Genomic DNA, 24,076 nt, shown 5'->3' with positions numbered 1-24,076 from the left:
CGGTTTCACAGACATGGCTTAAGCTAGTCCAAGACTAAAATGCATGTTTGAGCTGTTTTAACTGAAAGCAACTTGTACTGACAATTGCTCCTCAAAACAAGCCCAAAGGCATTTGAGGGCGGTCCCACGGTAAAAATCGCGCTCCGGAGTGTAAAATTCATGTTATTTTGGGTCGATTCAACCTGCGGACATGAAAAACAACCCACGGCACCAGTGTAAAAGTAGCCCAAGTTCATGGGAAAACTGCGGACTTGGCAACACTGCCTGTCTGTGAAACCGGGCCTTAAAGTATGGGTAACTTAAAGATTTTAAGTTCATTCCATTAATTCAAACTAACTGGTTTGAGTTCATTTAATAATCTTATCAAGTCTACACAACTATATAGCTACTCAAATGGTTTGTAAACATTAGTATAAAGCAATGATGCAATTATTAACAGTATTTATTGAAAAATCATTTATTTCACAAAAGGTTCTCAGGCATAAAACTGAAGTGTGCTGTTCAATATTGCTTATAATAAGAAATATACAGCATATTAGAATGATTTCTGAAGGATCATGTGACACTGAAGACTGGAGTAATGATGCTGAAAATTCAACTTTGCATTTACATTTTAAATATATGAAAATATAAAACAGTTATATAGTTAACAAAAACTTGGTTGCTATAGTTAAAATTAAAATTGGTTGCTATGTGTTAAATTACACGCATACTAAAAGTTATTACATTTTGATGTTGATTTTAATCTGCAGAATAAATGTCATCTAGTTACTTTTTCTGGATGATATTTCAACCCTAGTCATATCACTACCATTTATTTGTTTTAATAGTATGAATGGACTGGGAAGGAAATGGTTGATTTTGAACTTTATAGTATATATTCAAAATATAGAACAATTAGTTTTTTTTGAAGAGCAAGAAAAATCGATTTTCCATGATACATGATCTTTAATTAATTTCTAATGTATTCATTGTACAGGAAGCTGAATATGAACCACTGCACCGTTTCATGTTCTACATATTTTGTAAGATACACACAGCGATGATCATAACAGATGATATATCACTGATTTGGAAGAGTGCCTTTTCCTTCACAATAACCAGAGAGGAACGCCAGCGAGAGAAATATTTATGCGAGCGTGGCTTTATGTCTTCCCGCAGCTGCTCGGTGTCCCCTCTCTGTATTAATCATCTCCGCGCAGATCAGAAGTGCGATAGGCCCGGCATCCTCCGAGATTAGCCTTCATCTCACCGTCAAAGCCCACTCCAGACCCTCTCTCAGGCAAAGACTCCTGCAATATCCCTAATCCTTTAGGCTAAGGATAATTTATGATCAAATAAAGAAAAGCAGGTCAAAACTAATGTCACATTATGATCAGCCAGTCTGGTTTATAAAAGCGGGACTGGGACGGCAGCGCTGTGTGGTCCTCTGTGGCATCGGTACCTGGCCGCTGCACTACAGTAATTACCCCACTGTCACCCCGGTAAGTGGTATTAATGGCAGCCTTGTGCACTCTAGTCCGCGCTGAGCTCAGAGAATTGTGAGACGGGATTATTATGGGCATCCAGCTGTGTGTGAATCTAAACGTGCAGGTGTTACTTGAGTGTTTGTGCTGCTTTTATGGTGTGTTTTGTGCACTTTTTGTGTCACAAGTTGTGCGTTTCACATCGAAGACGACGGGGAGTCTTTTTTCCCCCCTCTTGTTTCCGCGTCTCCTTTCCTGCCTCGATTTGCTCTGGTCCCCGTGTGCGTCCCCCCCTCCCCCTTCTGCTCATTGTAAAGGAAAAGCACTCTTCCAAATTACTGATACATCATCTGAAGTCATTAGTGTGGTGAATTTTTAAACAGCTGTGTGTTTGTAAAATGCGAAATAATGATTGTGAGCTACAGTAACAGCCCTCCCTCCTTTCCCAGCAGCCCCAGTCGGCTGCCTCCTGTCACACGCCATTCACATCCAGGGGCCAAACGTACCACATCCATTCTGATTGGGCATGAATATTTAATTGGGCGGCTCCAAATTATCCTATTTGTCATTCAAAACTGGTGTGTCATCAATATGGCGTCTTTGAGATGTAGTTGCTGGGAGAAAAGTCCTCCGGCATAAAGCTTGGGATTGATTTCCTCTGGGTGCCGTAGAGTGTTTGTAATTGGCTGGAATGTGCTGTTCCAGTGGGGCGACAACAAAAAGTTCTGCTCCAAGTCTCTGTTCTTACTGTAAATAACTTTGCTTTGCATTGCATGTGAGGTAATACAAGCATAATCTTATTTTCTTACAGATGTTTGAAGTGTGCTGATGCACCATGTCAGAAAAGCTGCCCGACTAATCTGAACATAAAGGCCTTCATTACTAGTATTGCAAACAAGGTATGTTGCGTATCTACAAATTCTGTGCTAATCTTACTGTGCTCTTCTGATAAAAAGGTTTAATTTTGTAGTGTTTTATCAAAATGTGAGAACTTGTTCTACCTCTGAAACAACTTTCCTTCACAGACCAGGCCATATGTGCGGTTAGATGTTAACAAAACTTGCGGATTTGACTCCGTTTTTGTATGAAATGTCGACTGCCAACAGTCCACTTCCCAAAGGATATGTTTTGAAAGGTGTTTTGAATGTTAATTTTAATTTGAACAAGTATTAAAGACATTGACATTTTTTGACACACTATTTTCTTCCCATTTTGTAATTGTGGGTTCAACATATCAAAAACAGCTGATAGCTTTTAGTTTTTTACATTAATTAAAGTATTTTAAAATGACCAACAGGTATGGAAGAGGATTAGGGCCAAGCAATAATAAAAAATAAAACCATCTCGAGATTAAAGTTGTTAAATTTCGAGAAAAAACTCGTTAAATTTCGAGAAAAAGGTCGAGATAAAATGTTGAGAATAAACTCATTAAATTACGAGAAAAAAACTTGTTAAATTTCAAGAAAAAAGTCGAGATAAAATGTTGAGAATAAACTTGTTAAATTACGAGAAAAAAACTCGTTGAATTTCGAGAAAAAAGTCGAGATAAAATGTTGAGAATAAAGTCATTAAATTACGAGAAAAAAACTCGTTAAATTTCAAGAAAAAAGTCGAGATAAAATGTTGAGAATAAAGTCATTAAATTACGAGAAAAAAGTCATTAAATTACGAGAACAAATTCGTTAAAATATGAGAAAAAAGTCATTAAATTTCGAGAAAAAAGTCAAGATAAAATGTTGAGAATAAACTCATTAAATTATGAGAAAAAAACGTGATAAATTTCAAGAAAAAAGTCGAGATAAAATGTTGAGAATAAAGTAATTAAATTACGAGAAAAAAACTTGTTAAATTTCAAGAAAAAAGTCGAGATAAAATGTTGAGAATAAACTCGTTAAATTACGAGAAAAAAACTTGTTGAATTTCGAGAAAAAAGCCGAGATAAAATGTTGAGAATAAACTCATTAAATTACGAGAAAAAAACGTGTTAAATTTCAAGAAAAAAGTTGAGATAAAATGTTGAGAATAAAGTCATTAAATTACGAGAAAAAAGTCATTAAATTACGAGAACAAATTCGTTAAAATATGAGAAAAATGTCATTAAATTATGAGAACAAATTCGTTAAATTACGAGAAAAAAGTCGTTAAATTTAGAGAAAAAAGTCGAGATAAAATGTTGAGAATAAACTCATTAAATTATGAGAAAAAGTCGTTAAATTACGAGAACAAATTTGTTAAATTACGAATTTGTTCTTATAATTTAACAACTTTTTTCTCGTAATTTTCTCATAATTTAATGAGTTTATTCTCAGCCACACATTCTCCTCAAAACATTAGATTCATCTGCGCTGAGGAGCCGTCCCGATGCACAACCCACATAATGATGATAATTCCACAAATAACTGCAATTGCGGGTTTCAAACAGAGATGGCGACAAAGAGGCAAAACTTACAGACTGCAGCTTTAAATATTTATTTTAGTTATTTTTTAAAATAACAATATACTTTAGATTTATTTTATCTAATTATTTATTTATTTTTCAATATAATCAGTAGCCTTTCGATAGCATTGTTGTAACGTGTAGCAAAACACGTTTAGCTACTTTCTATTGCTAGTCGGTCGCAGGTCACATTAGGAATGGGGAACATTGTCATTTTCAAGAACATTTTATTGGGCATAAATTCCTATTATACCTCTGCACACAGGATGAGTCATTTGTATTTTCAGTCCATTTTCCAGGAATAGAAAGAGTATTTTAAATGCACATATCTACAAAAAGCTAAAATGTTATAAGAGTGCACTCACATATAGACGGCCTCAAAGCTAACAGACATAGGCTAAAAGCCACAAAACTTTTATTTTCATTTCGTCTTTTAGCCTCTAAAAGCCGGATATAGCAAGCCAGCGAGATCAGGGATACGTCAGCCCAATAACAAACAGCAAAACAAACAGAAAGGACTATTATCTAACTCATCACATTTCATATATTTCCCTTACGTTGTACAACAGGTTCCTAATATAAGATATGTAACTTTCATATCAAATATATTTCTGTAGAGAAAGGCATTTTTATTATGGTATTAATGTTTACATTTCATATGGTATGAATATGAAATGTCATATTTTTTCATGCTGAATTTTTTTTTTTCCATCTGTAGTGTGCTCTTGGGTTGATTAGATTTTTTTCAAACAGGCTCCTGGGATTTCAAATGCTCCTACATAAGTCACGTCTTATATATGCATGTCTTATTTTATCTCACAAGTTCATTATGTAGTTTATTTAGGTAAAGAAACTCATTACATCCCTATTTTTTTGTATAAGCTTATGTATTTACTTTAGAACAGTGCATCTCAAGTGACTTTGCTTGAGGATCAAGATTTAACACAGCCAACAGTCAATCTGAACAGTCTTGAATGAGAGTTATTGTTGTAGTAAATGCAGCCTTCATAAAATCTTGACTATACGGTTGGTTATCGTTTGAATTTTAGCAATTCTGATTCCGATTAGCAGCAGCCTAAAGAACACTAACATTTTCAATGAGCTTGAGCGCGCAATTCCAAAAAAGTGCAGATGGGAGTGGAAAGTTCTGTGCGTGATCTACACAGATGCAGCCGGATCATTTCCATAATGACCAATGTTCTAATATTGGCGCAAATACGAGTAAATTGACTAGCACAAACCTTAGTAAATCACCTTGCATTCTTCATTTAAATACTCTTCTCAAATAAATTTTGCGGAAACTCCTACAAATGCATATGCAATAAGGTCAGCCGCAAAAATAACGCTTTTTCAGCGCTATTTTTTCACTGCGCACCTTAAGTAAATCTTGACAGTAGTTTTTTAATGCAAAAAGAGGGTTTGCTCTGGCACAAGCTATTAGTAAATCTGGCCTTCAGTCTCTTGTACTGAGCACGAGTGCAAGCACGAGCAATTAGTTGCTGACTGCAGTTCACTTAATGGCCACCGGTGTCACTAATAACAAGGGTTTTCTGAATTCTACAAATAGCCCCTTTTCATGATTAATAATAACAAATAAGTTTGGTTTGAAAAATATGTGTTACCATTGGTATTTGTCAAGGATGAAAATGGCCTTCAGCCTCCACATCTTGGTTAAAAAGATTTCTCAAAATTGTTTCAGGAGGGCAGTATTTCTCCACAATCCACCAAAAGCTCTAGTATAAAACACCCCCTTTTCATGATCCAATCAGTTCCTTATGGATTATATTCAATTTGTCTCTGAATTACGTCACTTTATGGAAGTAAAATGGCTTGTGTTTGTTTCACTCAGCTTATGAAACACAAAAATGTTGAATTGGCAACCTCGGTTGGTCTCCTTATACTAAAAACACCACACAAGATGTCAGACCTGAGCTCTTCATCAGGATGACAGACATTGCCATTGTAAAAGACATAATTGTGACATCCATAGCCGGTGCAGAACTGCGGTGGTGAACTTTGAGTTATGCTTTTAATAAGAGATCTGCTGTTGGATGCCGTGAATTATTTGCAGGGAATAATGAGTTTTTGTGCTCATTTGTTTGACTTTTGTGGGAGCGTTTTAAAGCTGCACTACAGCGGCTCTTATGGATGCATTGCAACTGTGTATTTGAATATCAGACATTCATTTGAAGCAGGAAAACTGACTTGTACAATCAGCATTTGAATAAAGCCCATGCAAAATATCTTTAATGCGTGTCGCTGGAACAACACTGCATTTCTGCGCCGTTGTTCTCTCAAGGTTTCCGTCATACCGTGCATTCTGTGAAATTGGTGAGTGCTATTGAGGCGTTCTGGCCTTAATTCAAGGCTGTCTGAAGAAGAGAGATGTTTCCTGCTTTTTTTTTTTCAGAACTAGACACATGTCAGTCAGGGGGTGATTACTGTCAGAATGGGCTTGTTAGACAAGAGAATGAAGGAATCGAATGAAAAGAGAGTACGGTGATACTAGCATAAAGTTTTTTTTCAATCTTGTATATGAATAGAAGTGTTAAAGGTGAAATTTTTTATTTAAAACTTTGACTAATAGAAATGAAAAGTAATTTTGAAAGATGTTTAAAAGCATGAAGTCATTTCAATAGCCTAATAAAAGCTGTTTTATTTTAGATGAAGCAGGTTGGGTGGGCAGATATTGTTGTGATCACATGACCGGTCAAATAATACTCACTTTATTATGGTCGCTGTTGTTTCTTTTGTGTGTGTGTGTGTGTGTGTGTTCTCAGAATAAATTAATCATGGCTGTCTGCAAAAAGGGCTTTTTTGGCAGTATTGCAAGATGCTGCAGCCACGTCGCTGTGTTGGCAAAAAAGTCAAGCTACAGGTTTTATTTTGCTATGCAAATAAATAAAAAAAAGGCACAGAAAATCAAAAAGCTCACAGGAAAATAAATTATGGTAACACTTCAGTATAGGGAAAACCTATTCACTATTAACTACAGCTTTTGCCTCAATTAACTCCTAATTTACTGCTGATTAAAAGTTAGTAAGGTAGTTTTTGTAGCATTTAAATTTAGGTATTGGGTAGGATTATGGGTTGTAGAATATGGTCATGCAGAGTAAGGCATTAATATGTGCTTTATATAAACAACCGATATCCTAGTAATATGCATGCTAATAAGCAACTAGTTAATAGTGAGAATTGAACCTTAAAATAAAGTGTTACTTAAATTGTTAATATTTTGTTGGTTCTCTCTCTCTCTCTCTCTCTCTCTTTTTTTTTTTTTTTGTATGACAGCCTGGCCAAAACGATTGTCCTCACAATTTGGCATGTTTCATTGCGTTATCACAAATAAATCAACTGACTCCAAGAACAGCTATGCAACATGCTTACAAAATATTTAACAAATTTTTAATAATATTTGAATAAAGGGTGAAAATGTCAATTTTTGTAGGCTGGACATCAGTTTTGGCCACTACTGTATATATAATATTTACTGCTGTTCAATAGATTGTGTTCAGTGTAAACTTTTTTAAAGAATTAATGCTTTTATGTATTTTGTTACAAAAGATTACTATGATCTATATATAATCTATAATCTAAGATTTCTAAAAAAAAAAAAAAAAAAAGGTGTTCTTTTGAACTTTCTATTCAATAAAGAATCCTGGAAAAAAAAGTATCACGGTCTCCACAAATATATCAAGCAGCACAGTTGTTTTCAACATTGATAATAATAAGAAATGCTCATAATAAAAATGAGCACCAATTCAGCAATATTTCAAAAATAAAATAAAAAGTAAATAATCATACCAACCTGAAACTTTTGAATGGTAATGTATGTGCCTGATTTGAAGTGCCCCATAGTGCTAGAATATAGATCAAATGAATTCAATTCAATACACCAAAAATATTTTATATTTTGTCTCATATTATTTGTTGCATATACAAAAATGTATGTATATACAAATACAAATAGATTTTGGCCAAAATTAGGTATCTTAAAAGGCGACATCATTTTGCTACCTACATTTTGAAATGGTGTTGATAGCATTTTTAGAAATCACATACACACAGCTATCTAGACACATAGCTTGCTAGGTATTGTAAAAGACATTTTTATGTTTATGTTCACAGAATTATTATGGGGCGGCAAGGACCATTTTTTCAGACAACCCACTAGGTTTGACGTGTGGGATGGTGTGTCCCACCTCAGACCTTTGTGTTGGGGGGTGCAACTTGTATGCGTCTGAGGAAGGACCCATCAACATTGGGGGACTGCAGCAGTTTGCCACTGAAGTAAGACTTTTTATACATTATATATATACAGATATATACGTATATGGGTCAGTGACATGATGGGTCTTTTTTTTTTATGTCCAAAGCCCTTAATAATAATTAAAAAAAAAACAAGATATGACATCCAAAGTATCTAAGGTACAACTAGATCTCTTTTATTGAATCCAAATGGTTTTAATTTTATTTTGCACATATAAAGGTATTTTAAAGATTTTGAAGTGTCAAAAGGTCATTCGGTTTAACCGTACAAAGGCCAATACAGCCATTTCATTTGTGATTAAAATATCTTAAAATGTAATAAATGTATGTATTTTTTTTATTCTGGCATGATTTTGTAACATCATATATCAACAAATGTGGAAAATGGTATTAAAATTATGTGTAGAAGTCGTTGCTTTGTTACGAGAAATAATGTCCGGAAAAATTCATTTCATTGATGTTCGGAGTAACCAATATAAAAGGACCATTTCGGATCAAGTCATGCGGTCAATATCATGTGACAGGATGTGACATCATTCAGACACCTGCAAAGGACCACATGGTCATGAAGCAAAGTAATGAACTCTCTTTTAACTATTTGAAAAATTCATACGCTTGTCCCGAAACATCAGGTCATTCGGTACAACTGCTATAAAACATGGAAAATGTGAAATATTTTAAAAACTTGTACTAAATATAAAAGGTTTGATTGTCCTTTTGTTAGCTAGCTAGCAAGCTAACTAGCTAGTTAGCTAAATATCAGCATGTTAGCATTGTTTGAAAAATCGTCATTCGGTATAACCAAAAGTGTCATTCTGTAAAACCAAAATTTTGGTTAAACCGAATGACTTTTTTGGTGACAAATTTTGTCCATCTTGTAAAAAAGCAGCGTTAATTGATTATTTAAACCACATAATCTCATTGTTAACACTTAATTTTTTTTTATTAACACTTAATAAAAAAGTTAACATTTTTTATCAAAATTAATTATCTCAATTATATCACCTTATTCATCAATGACCCATATATAGAAATACAGAGTAACGAAATAATTGGGAATCAGGCCATGTTGCATGTTAAATTCAAACCTGCATCGTCCACCTGAGCATCATAACTCAACAAGCGCTAACCCCTGGGCCACAGCTTTGAAAAGGTATATTTGAGGTTCGTAGGGAGAAAAATATTTCCTTTTCATTCTCTTATTCCCATATTAGGTTTTATTCAAACTGAATTTGTATTATCATTTTTAGCTGCTCACCTGAGTGAGAAGCCATGTAAGCCGTAGGGCAGATGGATTAGATTGCATATGAAGGGAAATTTGCAAAAAAAAAAGAGTAACTCTGAGTGCTCAAGGGTTCGTATATCTAAAAATTGCTGCATAAGAACTATTCCCTTGTGGTTTAGTAGAGTTAACCTGTTAGAAAAGTGTGTATTCTTGTTTCTTTGGTTCCCATATGCTGTCATGAAGAGCTCATGTGGCGCACCAGTGTTAACGCAGTCTCTCAGCTCTAGTCGGCAGCAGTATGAACTCATGATGCGTGACACTCTTCACTGCCACAGACGCAATTCGTCTCAGCGGCCCGGCCTTCTGCCACGACAAACATCAGGTTCACCATTGGAGAGCTGGCGCCAGGGAAAAGAGGAATAACACGTCAATCAAGATGAGCTTAAACCAAAGGAAGCTGCAGATATTTCATGTCTAAAACACAAGATGATGATTCATACTTCATGTTCAGAGGAAGTGACTTAAAAGGTGCGAGGATGGCGAGGTGCCAGCGAACTAGTTTGCAGTAAACAGATCCGTGAGGAAATTTATAGGAAATCGCGTGGGGCAGGGTCAACGTAAGCATCATTGTAAACCTGAATACATAGAATTAGTTTGGTCACATACATGTTATTTGTTCCTCTGCACAATGAAACATCAGGTGTGTTGTTCATTAATTCATTTGTATGTTTATGTTTCGCTTTGCAGGTGGTACGCAGCACTGCGGTAACCGCTTATTAAATAGAAATTAAAGTGCGTGGGTTTGATTTGCTCAACTTGACCCACAATTGTGTGTGTGGCTAAGTGGGAGTTTCCTGTATCTGGTAAAGGTCAATACAGTGTTCCAGAAATACACAATATAGCAACAGCGAGGACACAAAACACCTGTTAAAATGCACCTTTTGCTCATATAGCTTTACACAATATATTCAGTTATCGCTCTATATTTTAATTTTTTTTATCAGTTACTTTTTGGATATAGTGTAAGCCAATATTGGAAATTTAATTTGCCCTATTTTTATATTAAGCGGTATGTCTACCGCTTCATTAACACCATTAAATATAATCTTTAGCAAAAGTCGAGGTGAATATCATTTTTCTGTACTATACATGTGCATTTAAAGGCACAATATGTATGATTTTTGGATTAAATATCCAAAAACCACTAGAACAATGTTATATATTTTGTTGGCTTGTATACTTACATTATCCCAAATGTTTCCAAGAAAGGAGAAATAAGCAATTTAAACCAGTACATGGATCATGTCCGTGCATTGCCTATCAATGACATCATATCCTTGTTACCCTCGATTTCCAGTTTTATTTTGTACAAACCTTTAAATAAGCGACCTCTAGTGGCGAAAAGTTGCATATTGTGCCTTTTAAATGCATAAATGAAGCTAGAACTTATTTAGACACAATTTTAATATTGTCCTTTTACTGGTTATTGACCATAACATTATAATAATCATCGGTTTACCGTTTTTAATATTATTTTAAATTTTAATATAGACCAGACATTTGAATCATTGGCCTGTTTTCTAAACAGTGCTTTTTTCTCCCAGTTGTGTAAACATGTTCAAATGAATGCAAACCCGTTTAGTGTGAATAGTGGTTGAAGGTTGCTTCATTATTTAGATACAAAAACTGCTTTTATATACCCTTTGTGCCTCTTTAAAGCTTCAGGGTTTCTTCGGAATGTATATAAGCAAGCACACACTACAAATGCAATTTAAAATCATGCCCGCTGACATGAATACGTTTAGCTGGCTGCATTTCAGTTTTGCCGGAGGGTTTGTTTTTCTTTACCTTAAGCAATTTGTTTGCAATTCTAACAGGTTTTCAGGCGGGCATGTCTCTTAACTGACTGCTAGGAGGGGGAAATGGTAAGCATGACAGTTCATTTCCACCCACCTTTGTAACCCGATCCCACCTGTTCCACACAATCACCACAGGCTAAAAAAAAGTAAGCGCTTTGGCATGTTAAGTTTCATTACTTCATGAAGGATAAGAAGAGCAATTACAAAAGCAGCCTCTCTCTTGGGCCACCCACCTCTGCTGTGACTTATTAGACATCTCTGTCTAGGTGGCAGCTCCTCTCTCCTTAAATGTGAGAGGTCAGTCTGGTTATCGAGCCGATAATTAGATAACCCGTGAAAAAGGGGCTATCACAGCCCACCGCCATTCAGCTGCTGCTCCTGCAGTCGGCCTACAATCACAGATAACTTGGTGTCTCTTTTCAATTACAAGGGAAACGCAGTGTTGGCGTCCAAAGGTGGCGGAGCACATTAGCATCTTTAGAGGACCTTGACTAACTCCCACTTACAGTGACAATTTGAGTATTTGCCACTAGGTTTGATTAAGCATTGATTTATAGGTAATTTATACAACAGTTATATGAACTGGTAATATTTTAATGATATTAATATTGAGTTAATCTGCTGAGTTAAAGGGTTAGTTCACCCAAAAATGTAAATTCTGTCATTAATTACTCACCCTCATGTCGTTCCACACCCGTAAGACCTTCTTCAGAACACAAATTAAGATATTTTTGATAATATCCGATGGCTCAGTGCATTGACAGCAAGACAGTTAACACTTTAAAACGCCCAGAAAGCTACTAAAGACGTATTTAAAACAGTTCATGTGACTACAGTGGTTCAAGCTTAATGTCACGAAGTGACAAGAATACTTTTTGTGCGTCAAAAAAACAAAATAACGACTTTATTCAAAAATATCTAATGATGGATGTTTTCAAAACACTGCTTCATGAAGCTTCAGTGGTTCGGAGCGTGAAAGTCACGTGATTTCATCATACAGTAAGTGTTTCGAAATTTCAATGGTTCACGTGACTTTGGCAGTTTGATACACGCTCCGAACCACTGATTCGAAACAAAAGATTCGTAAAGCTTCGAAGCTTCATGAAGCAGTGTTTTGAAATCGTCCATCACTACATATTGTTGAATAAAGTCGTTATTTTGTTTTTTTGGCGCACAAAAAGTATTTTTGTCGCTTCATAACATTGAGGTTGAACCACTGTAGTCACATGAACTGTTTTCAGTATGTCTTTAGTAGCTTTCTGGGCATCTGCAAGTGCATATGAGAATCCAATATTTCTCCAAATGTGCATGCTTTTAAACTAAAAGCCTATATTCAGACTCTTTGCATCACAGAAATACATTATATTTTAAAGTATAATATAAAACCATTACTTTATATTGTAATAATATTTTTCTGTATGTTTCATATATCATGATGAGCTTGAGACATCACAGAAGGTTTTTTTCACAGCCTACCTGACTGAAAGGCCTCATTAATATGCAAGTCATTTCAGCTCATTACTATCCGATTCTTTTGTCTTCTCAGGTGAGAATGGCCCATTTTCAGTGGTGATTCACGCCTCCTCGCATACTGTGTTTCTTTGCAAAAAGTGTCTTACAAAAACTAAATCAATATATTGTTTTATATGAAGGAGTAGGCAGCATAATTTTTACATAATTTTGAAGCAAAAACTCTAGTCTACAACCTCCAATACCCAAAAGTCTTGTGAACACAGATTTAATATACTTATTTTGGCCTTATTTCAGTGACTTAAGTTTTTTGTTTTTTCAGTAACCACGCATAAACATTATTCCTTCAAAAACACAAACATGTACATACATGTTCCTCACATATTATTGTAGCCTAGTTTGTGCTGAATACAGTGTAATGACACTTTTGTCATTTATATGTTTATGAACAACTGAAAAAAGCACAAATGTCAGAGCATGTCAAAACTTCTCCAGGCCCCAAATCAGCCTCAGACTCCAGAGGGTTAATTATTTTGGTGTCAATGAGCCATTGGATTGTATCAAAAATATCTTAATTTGTGTTCCGAAAATGAACGAAGGTCTAACGGATGTGGAACGACATTAGGGTGAGTAATTAATGACAGAAATATAATTTTTGGGTGAACTAACCCATTAAAGTAGATCTGTAAAAACACTAATAGTTTAATAACATTGTTAAATATAGTCTTTAGCAAATCCCAAAACATACCCCAGGCACCTTTACCTCCATGAGTTCTGCTCTGCTGCCACGTGACTTTTCAAATGTTGTCTGAAGTCTATCATTCAAATGGATCCATGCTAATCTGTCAAGATGAGATTGTGCTTTGAATTGCCGCATTGTTTGTTTCATTGAAACTGCAATAATATAAGTCTCTAAACTGCTCTCAGGGATTATTAAAAATGCATTGTCATGTAGCAATTTGGGCTTCACAGTCCATGAAACTCATGAATAACTATATTAATATCACCTATAGTGTTGCCTGTTCAGGCATAATATTGTATTAACAACATACAGGTTTTTACATATGGATCTGGCTAATCTTATTAGAAAGACAAAGCATCAGCCCTTCAATTTTACTACTTGTAATGGATATACTGCCACAGGCTCCTCATTAATGCCTGTTTGGATAACTTGCTGCGTTTTTTTATGTATCTGCTAACTATCTTTATGTTGATGTCTTTATGTCTGTTGATGCGTTCAGGACGCCGGTGGAATGAATGAGTTTCTGTAATTCCCTTTCCTTTGTCTTCTCATTTGGTTCCTGTTCTTAGGAGCTGAATGAGTTCTTTGTGTTGCTTTTGTCTTGGTGCCTCTGAGTGGGCTCTCTGCTCTGGATTTTAATAGTGAAGTGATGAATCAAATTGCGGCGTGGTTTATGTATTCATGTGTGATTATTATTTTTTTTTCTCAGGCAAATTAAGAGCATGTCGGACTTGGCATTGGAGTTTGTGTAGGACCAGGCAGACTCCCTAAGCCTGTGGTGTTTCAAAGACAGTTTCTCAATAGAGACAATATCACTTTTTGCCTCTCAATGTGAAAGTGGTGTTTGTCCCACACTAAAATTTTTTTTATTTTTTTTATGCTGTTCACTTTATTTAAACAATTTATTTTGATGTAACACCATTTATATCAGGTTTCTGGTTCAAGTGTGATTGCTTCATGTTAAATTGACTTGAAACAGTTACTCTTTGATGTTTTCATTTTGAAATAACATGTTTCAGTCAAGTAACCCAATCAAACAGGACTCACTTCCCATCATTCTTTGCAAATGAGCTGAATTGGGAGAGTAAATGTTGAAAAAGGTGTTATTTTATGCATTTTTTTTTTTTAGCAAGACAAGAGACTTGTAAATGTTTGATGTTCTATTATGTTGGTATTTAAAAGTTTCTGTTATGTTTGTGTTTTTGGGGTTACCATTTTGATAAAGTGTGGAGCTTGTGATTGGGTTGAGGACCTGCTAGCAAAAATTCAAATTGCTTTAATAATAAAGTCACCAATATGGTAGTGTTCTGGGTGAAACCAGTATTTGGACTGCCAACACCAACCATTGTACGTGTGAAGAAAAGTTATATTTAGTTTCTGTCAATCACAGGACTAAACAGGAAGCATTATTTGAATGTCAATTTAAATGAAAAATATTTAAGTTAAACTAAAACCATTCATTCAAGTTAAATGAACACCATTGATTCTAGTTAGTTGTACATGGTTGATTCTATTTGGTTTTACTTCGGAACATGTGGAACCACGATCCATGATTGAATCATGTTCAACCAAAGAGCTATTTTTTTTTGAGTGCAGCAAAGCTGGTCAACAGCATGCTGCCTGTGGTCCTGAAGATCTGGTTTTCCCACCAGCCTTTGTAACTAAATCGATCAGCAAAACTTGCTTAGTGAGCTTCACCAGAAAGACCTTACATGACCAGTTTTATAATAGATAGAATGACAGAATGATGGATGGATGGATGGATGGATGGATGGATGGATGGATGGATGGACGGACGCCTACTGCCTAAGCAATTCCAAGATTATCTTGGTCAACCATTTTCACCATAAAGTTGACCAGCTTCATCAATTAGGCTTTTTGTTTTGCACCAAATGCATTGGCACCAAATCTGAACTAACCAGGATGAACAAGTCTGAAAGATTATGGAAATTCATGCTGGTTTAAACTGGTTCTTTCCGCAAGTTTTCTAAAGGTTGTGACAGTCAGTCAGAATCATACAATTGGCTCCAATTTCCCAAAGAAAGCACAATTACGACTATACATTGCCTTTCTTCTGGTCTGTTTGCAGGTATTCAAAGAAATGGGTGTTCCTCAGATACAGAATCCCAATCTCATGCCTCCAGGTCAGATTCCCGAGAGCTATCACTCTAAAATAGCTCTGATTGGCTGTGGGCCTTCCAGCATCAGCTGTGCCTCTTTCCTGGCCCGCTTGGGGTACGACGACATCACCATTTTTGAGAAGCAGAGGTTCATTGGAGGACTGAGGTCTGTAATTACTCTGACCCGTGGTTCATACTCAGAATTCTCATCCTGTATCTAAGATGGTCCACTAAAGGGCATTGTTGATCTGGCCAGCCACAATCAATATGGGGCACATTGTAGAAGGTCAGAATAATTAATGAATGGTCTCTGTAATTGGGAATATTCATCTCTCAAATGCCGAGTTGGGATGAGGTTATCAATTACGTGCTGTTGTATCTCCACCGCTGTTTAGTTTAACCAGCATGTCGATTGCATACAGGGGGCCTTGAATATCCAATGCAACTCAAATCCCAGCAGTCTCCGGGAGTAGAAACAAGGCTCTGGGGTTTGTGTTGGCATTTAGACCAGCACAATTGAAGACTAAATAACCTATAACATAAGAAAGAATTCCAGATATGGAACAATCCTTAGCATTGGGTGGAATTTTTCCCTTTTCTTCCTCCAACTTTTCATATCTCTAGGGACTCCTTCTTATCTCCCTTCCTTTTTTTCTTGTCTCATTTTCCCCCTCTTGATTTTCAGCTCCTCCGAGATCCCGCAATTCCGCTTGCCATACGATGTGGTTCAGTTCGAGGTGGATTTGATGAGAGACCTAGGAGTGAAGGTAATGAAAACCATCACACCTCCCTATCCTACCCCTCCTCCGTGCCCCTGTGCTCTCCCACCTTCCCCTTTTGAAGCCGGGAAGGGCGAGAGGTCTCAGGGAGGATCAGCGGTCCAAATGTCAGCCGCATTAATAAAGAACAATTAAAAGTTGCAATAGGGGTGGCAGACAGCGGCAGCCGAGCACCTCGGGGCTGCACGCGTTTGTCTGTTTGTTTCCTGAATGCTTCAGCTACGGGAAAGGGCAATCAATAGTCGTCATCCGGCACACCTGCTCAGGATTCATTTTACACAGGAAATGCTTTTTTTCGCAGTTCGTGAAGAGCTGAGGATGATGGGGAGGGGGGTGAGATGACAGATTTGCATGTTCCCTCAGTACCTATAAACAGACTTTGGGAGAGCGAGAGTGAATGTAATGCTTTGGAGGAGAACAGACACTTTTCCGACCATCTTTTCCGCTGACACAAGAAAGATTCAGAGACACCCTCCTGTGAAACAGACACGGTTCTATAGGCCTTCAACTGAGCTTCTTTGTTTCTTTTTTAATTTCATCTTCCTTCCTTCCTACCTTCCTACCTTCCTTTCTATTGTGACTTGCTTCTCTTGACTTTGGTCTTTTCCTGCAGACACAAGAAGTCTTGGATCAGGGTTGCCAGGTTTTCACAACAAAGCCCGCCCAATTGCTACTCAAAACAAGCCCAAAACTAGCCCAATTGCATTTGGGGGGTGCATACGGGGTCCCTCAGTGTTCTGGTTGGTAAAATCCGCATTTTTGGCGCATTCCAGGGTCTAAATATCATGTTATTTGGGGTCGCTTCAATCCGCTGACATGAAAAACAACCCGCGGCAACAATGTTAAAGTAGCTCAATTCTGTGGGAAAACTGCGGACTTGGCAACACTGTTTAGGACGCCAAGCTGAAACCTCAAACAGACATGCTTCCATCTTTCCTTACTTCTTTCTATTCTTCCTACCTTAGATGCTTCCATCTATCCTTCCTTCCTTTTTCCTTTCCTTTCCTTTCCTTTCCTTTCCTTTCCTTTCCTTTCCTTTCCTTTCCTTTCCTTTCCTTTCCTTTCCTTTCCTTTCCTTTCCTTTCCTTTCCTTTCCTTTCCTTTCCTTTCCTCACCCTCCCGAGACCTCTAACAGACATGATTTTCCAGGCCTTCAAATGAGCTTCCTTCATTATTTCTATCTTGTTTATTTTCTTGCTTCTTTCTTTCTTGTTTTTTTTTCTTTTTCTCCAGTGGACAGAGACTTTTCCAACCATCTTTTCCGCTGCCACAAGATGAATTCAGAGATGCCCTCCTGCAATCTCAAACAGACCCTGTTTTACATGCCTTCAGATGAGCTTTTGGTCTTTTATGGAGCATTTCTGTGTTCTTACTTCTATTGATATGGCTTGTTTGAACTCTATTTCAGATCGTCTGTGACCGAGGACTCGGCCAAGATGGAATGACTCTGCTCTCTCTAAAGGAGGAAGGATACAAAGCTGTCTTCATTGGAATCGGTCAGTTTCTATGCATCTTCACACATTGTTTTATTGTCTGTTATGTGGACAGACAAGCATGTACACAGAAAAGATGGAGAAAGTCTGTTTTCTCAGAATCACTGGCAGCTCCCTGTCCTTGTTAATGGCTGTGGATGATCCACTTGACAATTTCTCCCCCTCTACCAGTAACCCCATTCACATCTCATTTTCCGCCCCACTCCTTGAGCTGCCGCTGTTTCTTGCTGTGATAACCTAACAGTGCATGGTTGGGCTGCCCACTGCTTCTCAATGGAGGACACCCTGGATTCTCATCAGATCCCTCTGCCCTGTTCTTTTCCAGCTGAGCCATTCACTGCCATTACATGTTGACCCTCAATGCTCCACAGCATCTTGTAGTATCAACTGAGTCTCAGGATTGAATCCTGCCCAAACAACAGGAGCAAAATCTCTTCTCTTCTCTTCTCTTCTCTTCTCTTCTCTTCTCTTCTCTTCTCTTCTCTTCTCTTCTCTTCTCTTCTCTTCTCTTCTCTTCTCTTCTCTTCTCTTCTCTTCTCTTCTCTTCTCTTCCTTTATTCTTCCTCCTTCCATTACTTTGCTCTTTCTTATTTTTCATTTATTTGTTCATTCATTCATTTATTCTTACCATGTTCCTCCATTTTCTTCCATTTTAATCCTTCCTTCCTTCCTATCTTCCTTCCTTCCTCCTTCCTCCCTCCTCCCTCCCTTCCTTCCTTCCATCCTTCCTTCCTTCCTCCCTCCCTCCCTCCCTCCCTCCCTTCCTTCCTCCCTCCTCCCTCCTCCCTCCCTTCCTTCCTTCCATCCTTCCTTCCTTCCTTCCTCCCTCCCTCCCTCCCTCCCTTCCTTCCTTCCTTCCTTCCTTCCTTCGTCTCCTCCTTCCCTTTGCTTTATTTCTTTCCCTCCCTTTCCTTTCTTTCTTTTGTTTATTAGTTTCTTTTCTCATCCTTATTTTTACATTCTGTATTTATTTTTCCTTCCTTCCTTCCTTCCTTCCTTCCTTCCTTCCTTCCTTCCTTCCTTCCTTCCTTCCTTCCTTCCTTCCTTCCTTCCTTCCTTCTGTCCTTCCTTCCTTCCTTTCTTCGTCTCCTTCTTCCCTTTGCTTTATTTCTTTTCCTCCCTTTTCCTTTCTTTCTTTTGTTTATTAGTTTCTTTTCTCATCCTTATTTTTACATTCTGTATTTATTTTCCTTCCTTCCTTCCTTCCTTCCTTCCTTCCTTCCTTCGTCTCCTTCTTCCCTTTGCTTTATTTCTTTCCCTCCCTTTCCCTTCTTTCTTTTGTTTATTAGTTTCTTTTCTCATCCTTATTTTTACATTCTGTATTTATTTTCCTTCCTTCCTTCCTTCCTTCCTTCCTTCGTCTCCTTCTTCCCTTTGCTTTATTTCTTTCCCTCCCTTTCCCTTCTTTCTTTTGTTTATTAGTTTCTTTTCTCATCCTTATTTTTACATTCTGTATTTATTTTCCTTCCTTCCTTCCTTCCTTCCTTCCTTCCTTCCTTCCTTCCTTCCTCCCTTCCTTCCTTCGTCTCCTTCTTCCCTTTGCTTTATTTCTTTTCCTCCCTTTTCCTTTCTTTCTTTTGTTTATTAGTTTCTTTTCTCATCCTTATTTTTACATTCTGTATTTATTTTCCTTCCTCCCTTCCTCCCTTCCTTCCTTCCTTCCTTCCTTCCTTCCTTCCTTCATCTCCTCCTTCCCTTTGCTTTATTTCATTCCCTCCCTTTCCCTTCTTTCTTTTGTTTATTAGTTTATTTTCTCATCCTTATTTTTACATTCTGTATTTATTTTCCTTCCTTCTTTCCTTCCTTCCTTCATTTGTTCCTTTCTTTTTTCCCCTTTTATTTGTTTGTTTGTTTTTTCGTTTCTTCTCTCTGGTTTTTACTCTCTATCTTTCTTTCACTGTGTTTACTGACTGTTATCAATATCAGAGGATTATATAAGATGTGACCTTTTGCCATTAGAATCAAATAATGATTATCATATTGGCACTGGCAGTGAGGAGCTTTGCTTTTTATTTTCAAACTGTGTGGCCGTTTGCAGTCTCATCGTTATTATCTTTTCTTTCCTTTTTTTCCAAAGCCAAGGAAGAAATAAATTTATTCTTGAAGATGATATCTTCTGGCTATATACAATACCTTGTTGCTCACTAAAATTAATCAAAGAGACTCTTCTTTACATTGTAAAGCATTTCTAATTTTGACTCCTTTCCTAAAAAAAAACTTATATCTGCTGAACTACAATAATCTTATTACTTGAATAATGTAACTTTATATAGAAAGAAATTAAACCGTGATTACGCGGCCCCTACATTGATCTTAGGAATTCAAACATTGCCTAAAGCTGTCCGTGCGACTGTATTATTGTACCGACACAATAAGAAAAAGAATTAGTATAATTCATTGTTTCGAAACGCTGAGTCTCTTACTGGCATCCTAATTATGAGTCTTTTACGTGAAGCATTTTTGGATTTTTCTACAAAGGGATGTAAAGAAATTTTGACTGTGGGAGAAAATGAAAGCACTGAGTGTTTGCAATTAATTTCTGTAATTTCACACGAGTCCTTTACGGTCTTTTTAAATGTCATCCACTCACATGATTGACATGCTAATTTCTCCCTGGCAATATGCAAAAATATGCAAAGTGGAAGCCAGGTTGAGGAAGTCAGATAAGAGCATTGTTTCTAGGCTATAGGCTTAGGAGTCAGTGGCTCGGGTTCAATGGCTTTAAAGTGTGAATTAACTCCTTAACTGCCATGGAGTGATGAGGTCTGCGATCTCTGTCTCTTATTTTCTGGATGTCCCTTTTGATTTCATCGTCACTTTTATGACAACAAGAATGAAACATTATATAGTACATAACACAATCCATTCATGATATAATGTACCCGTAATGCCCTAAAAGCTGTGGAATATTAGTACCGACCACAAAATATTAGTCAAAGTTGGTATATGTGTTATTAAAAGGCATAGCGATCAATAAATGGAACGACATGATTAAAAGATGTACGCTCAGCACTGAGATGAGATGCTTGAAGTTTTTAAAAGCTCCACAATCAATAGTTGCTACGAGTTGGCGGCAGTGATCGTTGGACGCTAGTCAATACGAGGTTATAATATTACACTGTACAAATAACCCATCATTTGTGCATGCTTCTAAAATACCACCCAAGATGTCAAGAATCTTTTCTTTTTAAATATGTTACACATTGAATATGTGCTTTATATGCATACTGTACTACATTTTTGTGGTGCTTGCCACTATTGCTCATACTTAGAGGTTTAGGTTTTTTTATATCCATTTTACATCCATTTTTTTTTATAATTAATACCTCAGATTGCGTATTGTTATGTTTATACGCGATTTAATTTATTATTTTATGGTGGTGGATGATTAAACAATGAAGAATTACATTGAAGAAGGCACCTGAGCCATATCTGTTGTCCAGAATATCATAGATACACTAGCATTGTGGCAGCATTTATTTTTTTCTTCATTAAATGTAAAAATCTAGTCTTCACCCTTGTTTTTTCTTCATCGTTATGCAATTCATAACGGTCGGAGAGGTCAGGGACTGTCGAGAAAGTGCCTCCTGCCAGTGTCGCCCCCTCTTCTCAACAGATGCCCATAGATAAGGCCTGATTAACGAGAAGGGTTCTGCTCTCTGGGTGATGTATTATTTTTGATTTTGCATGGTGAAAATGGCCTCGGCTGCGAGAGTACCGTATGGAAGCTCAGGGCAGAGATCGTTGCTGAAGAAAATGTGATGCAGCAGGAGACAAATGGAGACGCATTACTTACAAAGAGCGCTGTCACAAACCCTGGCTCTTTTGTTAAAACCCACTTTGTCACGCCATACCGCGAAGTTTCCCGTTCTTCCTGAACTTCCTTTTGTATTTTGGTAATGATCAGGAGATTGAGATGGCAGGTGTTAAGTGAATATGCGTCACATTATTTATAACAAATTAACACTGAACATAATGTTTATCAGAGAGATATACAGATATTGGTTCAAGTCAGCTTTGCCACCGGTCATTTTTTTTTTTTTTTTTTTCATAATTTTTGGCTCACTAAACTCCTTTTAATTAGGACAGTATTTTCAAACCTCACAAAAACACATAAAAGCAGTTTTTTATAATTATTGACTGACTTTCATACTAACGAGACTGAAGTACCTGCTCAGAGATATGAGGCACATTTCGGAATTTTTGGAAGTCTATGTGCAATTTTGAAAGTCAGTTTTTTTATGTTGTTCATTAGCCATGACACCCTGACAGCTTTAGTTTGTGGAAATGCCGGAATATCATCAGGATATCATTACAGCCATTTAGCGGCTTTCAACATTATGTGCTCGGCATCCCCTAATGAGAATCACTGGTGATTTGCACCAAATGTGTGAAACAACACCTTCAGCATTGGAATGTGTATATGTGTGTGTGTGTGTATATATATACATTTATATATATATATATATATATATATATATATATATATATATATATATATATATATATATATATATATATATATATATATATATAATATGTGTGTTTGTGTATATATACACAGTACACAGGATGTATTTGTTAGTGTTAGAAAATTTGTATGGTATAAAATCATTATGTTCGTATATAGTCCTCATTAAACACTAGAACCTATATTAATATATAATATAATATAATATAATGTTAATATATTATAATATAATATTAATATATTAATATATATTAAACTTATGTCAGACAACACTTAAATAAAACATGGTCAAAGTGTCTGAATAATTTTTGGTTCCAAATTTTTATCAATTTTACTGTTAGTCCACTGTATGAAGAATTTTTGGGTATAATATGTCACAGTTTACTTTATTTTGCTATTTTAAATACAAAAACATATATCTAGCGTCTGAATAATTTTTGGTTTATATGGTAGGCCTATATATATATATAAACAATGAAATATAATAATTAATATAATAATTATAAATATTTATTAAAGAGAAAGTGTTGACTAAAATCTGATTGAATGGGCCATATTTGAATATAAATATTAATATGTATAATATACATATATGTATTTGTATACATGTACATGTGTGTATACATTAGTCTTATTTTAGTATTATTAATATACTATTATATTTTGGTAATATTTTCTGTTTTAATTTTAGTCAAAGTTTTAGTGGTTTTGTTTTTGCTATTTTTATTTTTGTGATTTTTAAAATATGTCTATATAGTTTTAAGTTTTAGTTAATTTAGTTGTAGTTAATTTAGTACTTCAACTAAAAGAAAAAAAGAGTAATGTTGTCTTGGTGAGTAGCTGAAGTTTTTATCTATTTTATTTTAATTCATTTTATTTTATTTTTATTTATATAATAAAGCTGAAATGCGTGTGTATTTTTGCTGCAGTATATCACCATAGTGTGGTACTCTTCTTAGAAACCTGAATTCAGCAGGTTAAAGCCACATAAAGCTTTTCATATAAACCTGTTGTACAACTAAATCCAGCTGAAATATAGAAGACAGCCATAAGACTGCTCTGTCAAACAGAATCAGCAGCGCGAGCACGGCTCGGAGGAAGACAGGTTGGTTATTGGTGAGCGTCGAAGAGCTAGCGTTTACTCGCAGGCCACACGCTGGCTTGTTTGGTGAAGGTTAACTTTAAAATCGTGGTAATTGCCGTGTTATTGACGTCTACTGGAGATGTGTCTGATGAGAGGTGGGCGTCTAATTATTGTATGATTTAATGACCAGTTTCATTAATAATGAGTTAAACTTTTTAAATCATGCTGTGTGGTTTCACCTCTTTGCCCTTGCCTTTTTAAACCAGACAGAGCAGATGAATCCGAGAACGGTGGGTGGAGAGGTCCTGTCGGGTACCTGGATGATACGCCACGGGATGCTGTTAAAATCTCTGCAACTCGATTTTCTGTATTTTGTATTTTACTCGATTTTTGCTAAGGGTGTAAAAATGATCCATGCGTTTACTAAAGGCTTGTTTAAATTGAGCGAACGAAGGTGTTGATGCATGTTGTAATGCATTTCCTTGCAATCACATTGACTGCATGCAGCTGATTGGTTCTGACAGCAACACCCCAGTCTTCCATCTCTCAATCACTTAGTGCCTCATTACCACTGTCTTCTGCTTTCCATCTCAGTCACAGTGGATCTCGTGAACTTCTCACGTTACGGTTCTCGCAAATGCTCTCTGATCTCTGCCAAAGA

The 24,076-nt window shown here is 36.4% G+C and overlaps 1 protein-coding gene across 1 annotated transcript in view; it reads left to right on the top strand.

The window, feature by feature from the left end:
• dpyda.1 (dihydropyrimidine dehydrogenase a, tandem duplicate 1) overlaps positions 1-24,076 on the top strand; it is a 236,397-nt gene that overhangs the window by 60,364 nt on the left and 151,957 nt on the right. Inside the window, 5 exon segments of the mRNA XM_048175396.1 lie at positions 2,278-2,365; positions 8,032-8,193; positions 15,558-15,754; positions 16,274-16,355; positions 17,776-17,863. Of these exon segments, the coding sequence (XP_048031353.1) occupies positions 2,278-2,365; positions 8,032-8,193; positions 15,558-15,754; positions 16,274-16,355; positions 17,776-17,863 (617 nt within the window).

Source organism: Megalobrama amblycephala, linkage group LG22, assembly GCF_018812025.1.
Source record: "Megalobrama amblycephala isolate DHTTF-2021 linkage group LG22, ASM1881202v1, whole genome shotgun sequence".
Lineage (NCBI taxonomy): Eukaryota > Metazoa > Chordata > Actinopteri > Cypriniformes > Xenocyprididae > Megalobrama > Megalobrama amblycephala.
The sequence above is the reverse complement of the archived record's forward strand: the minus strand, read 5'-3'. Positions and strand labels throughout refer to the sequence as shown.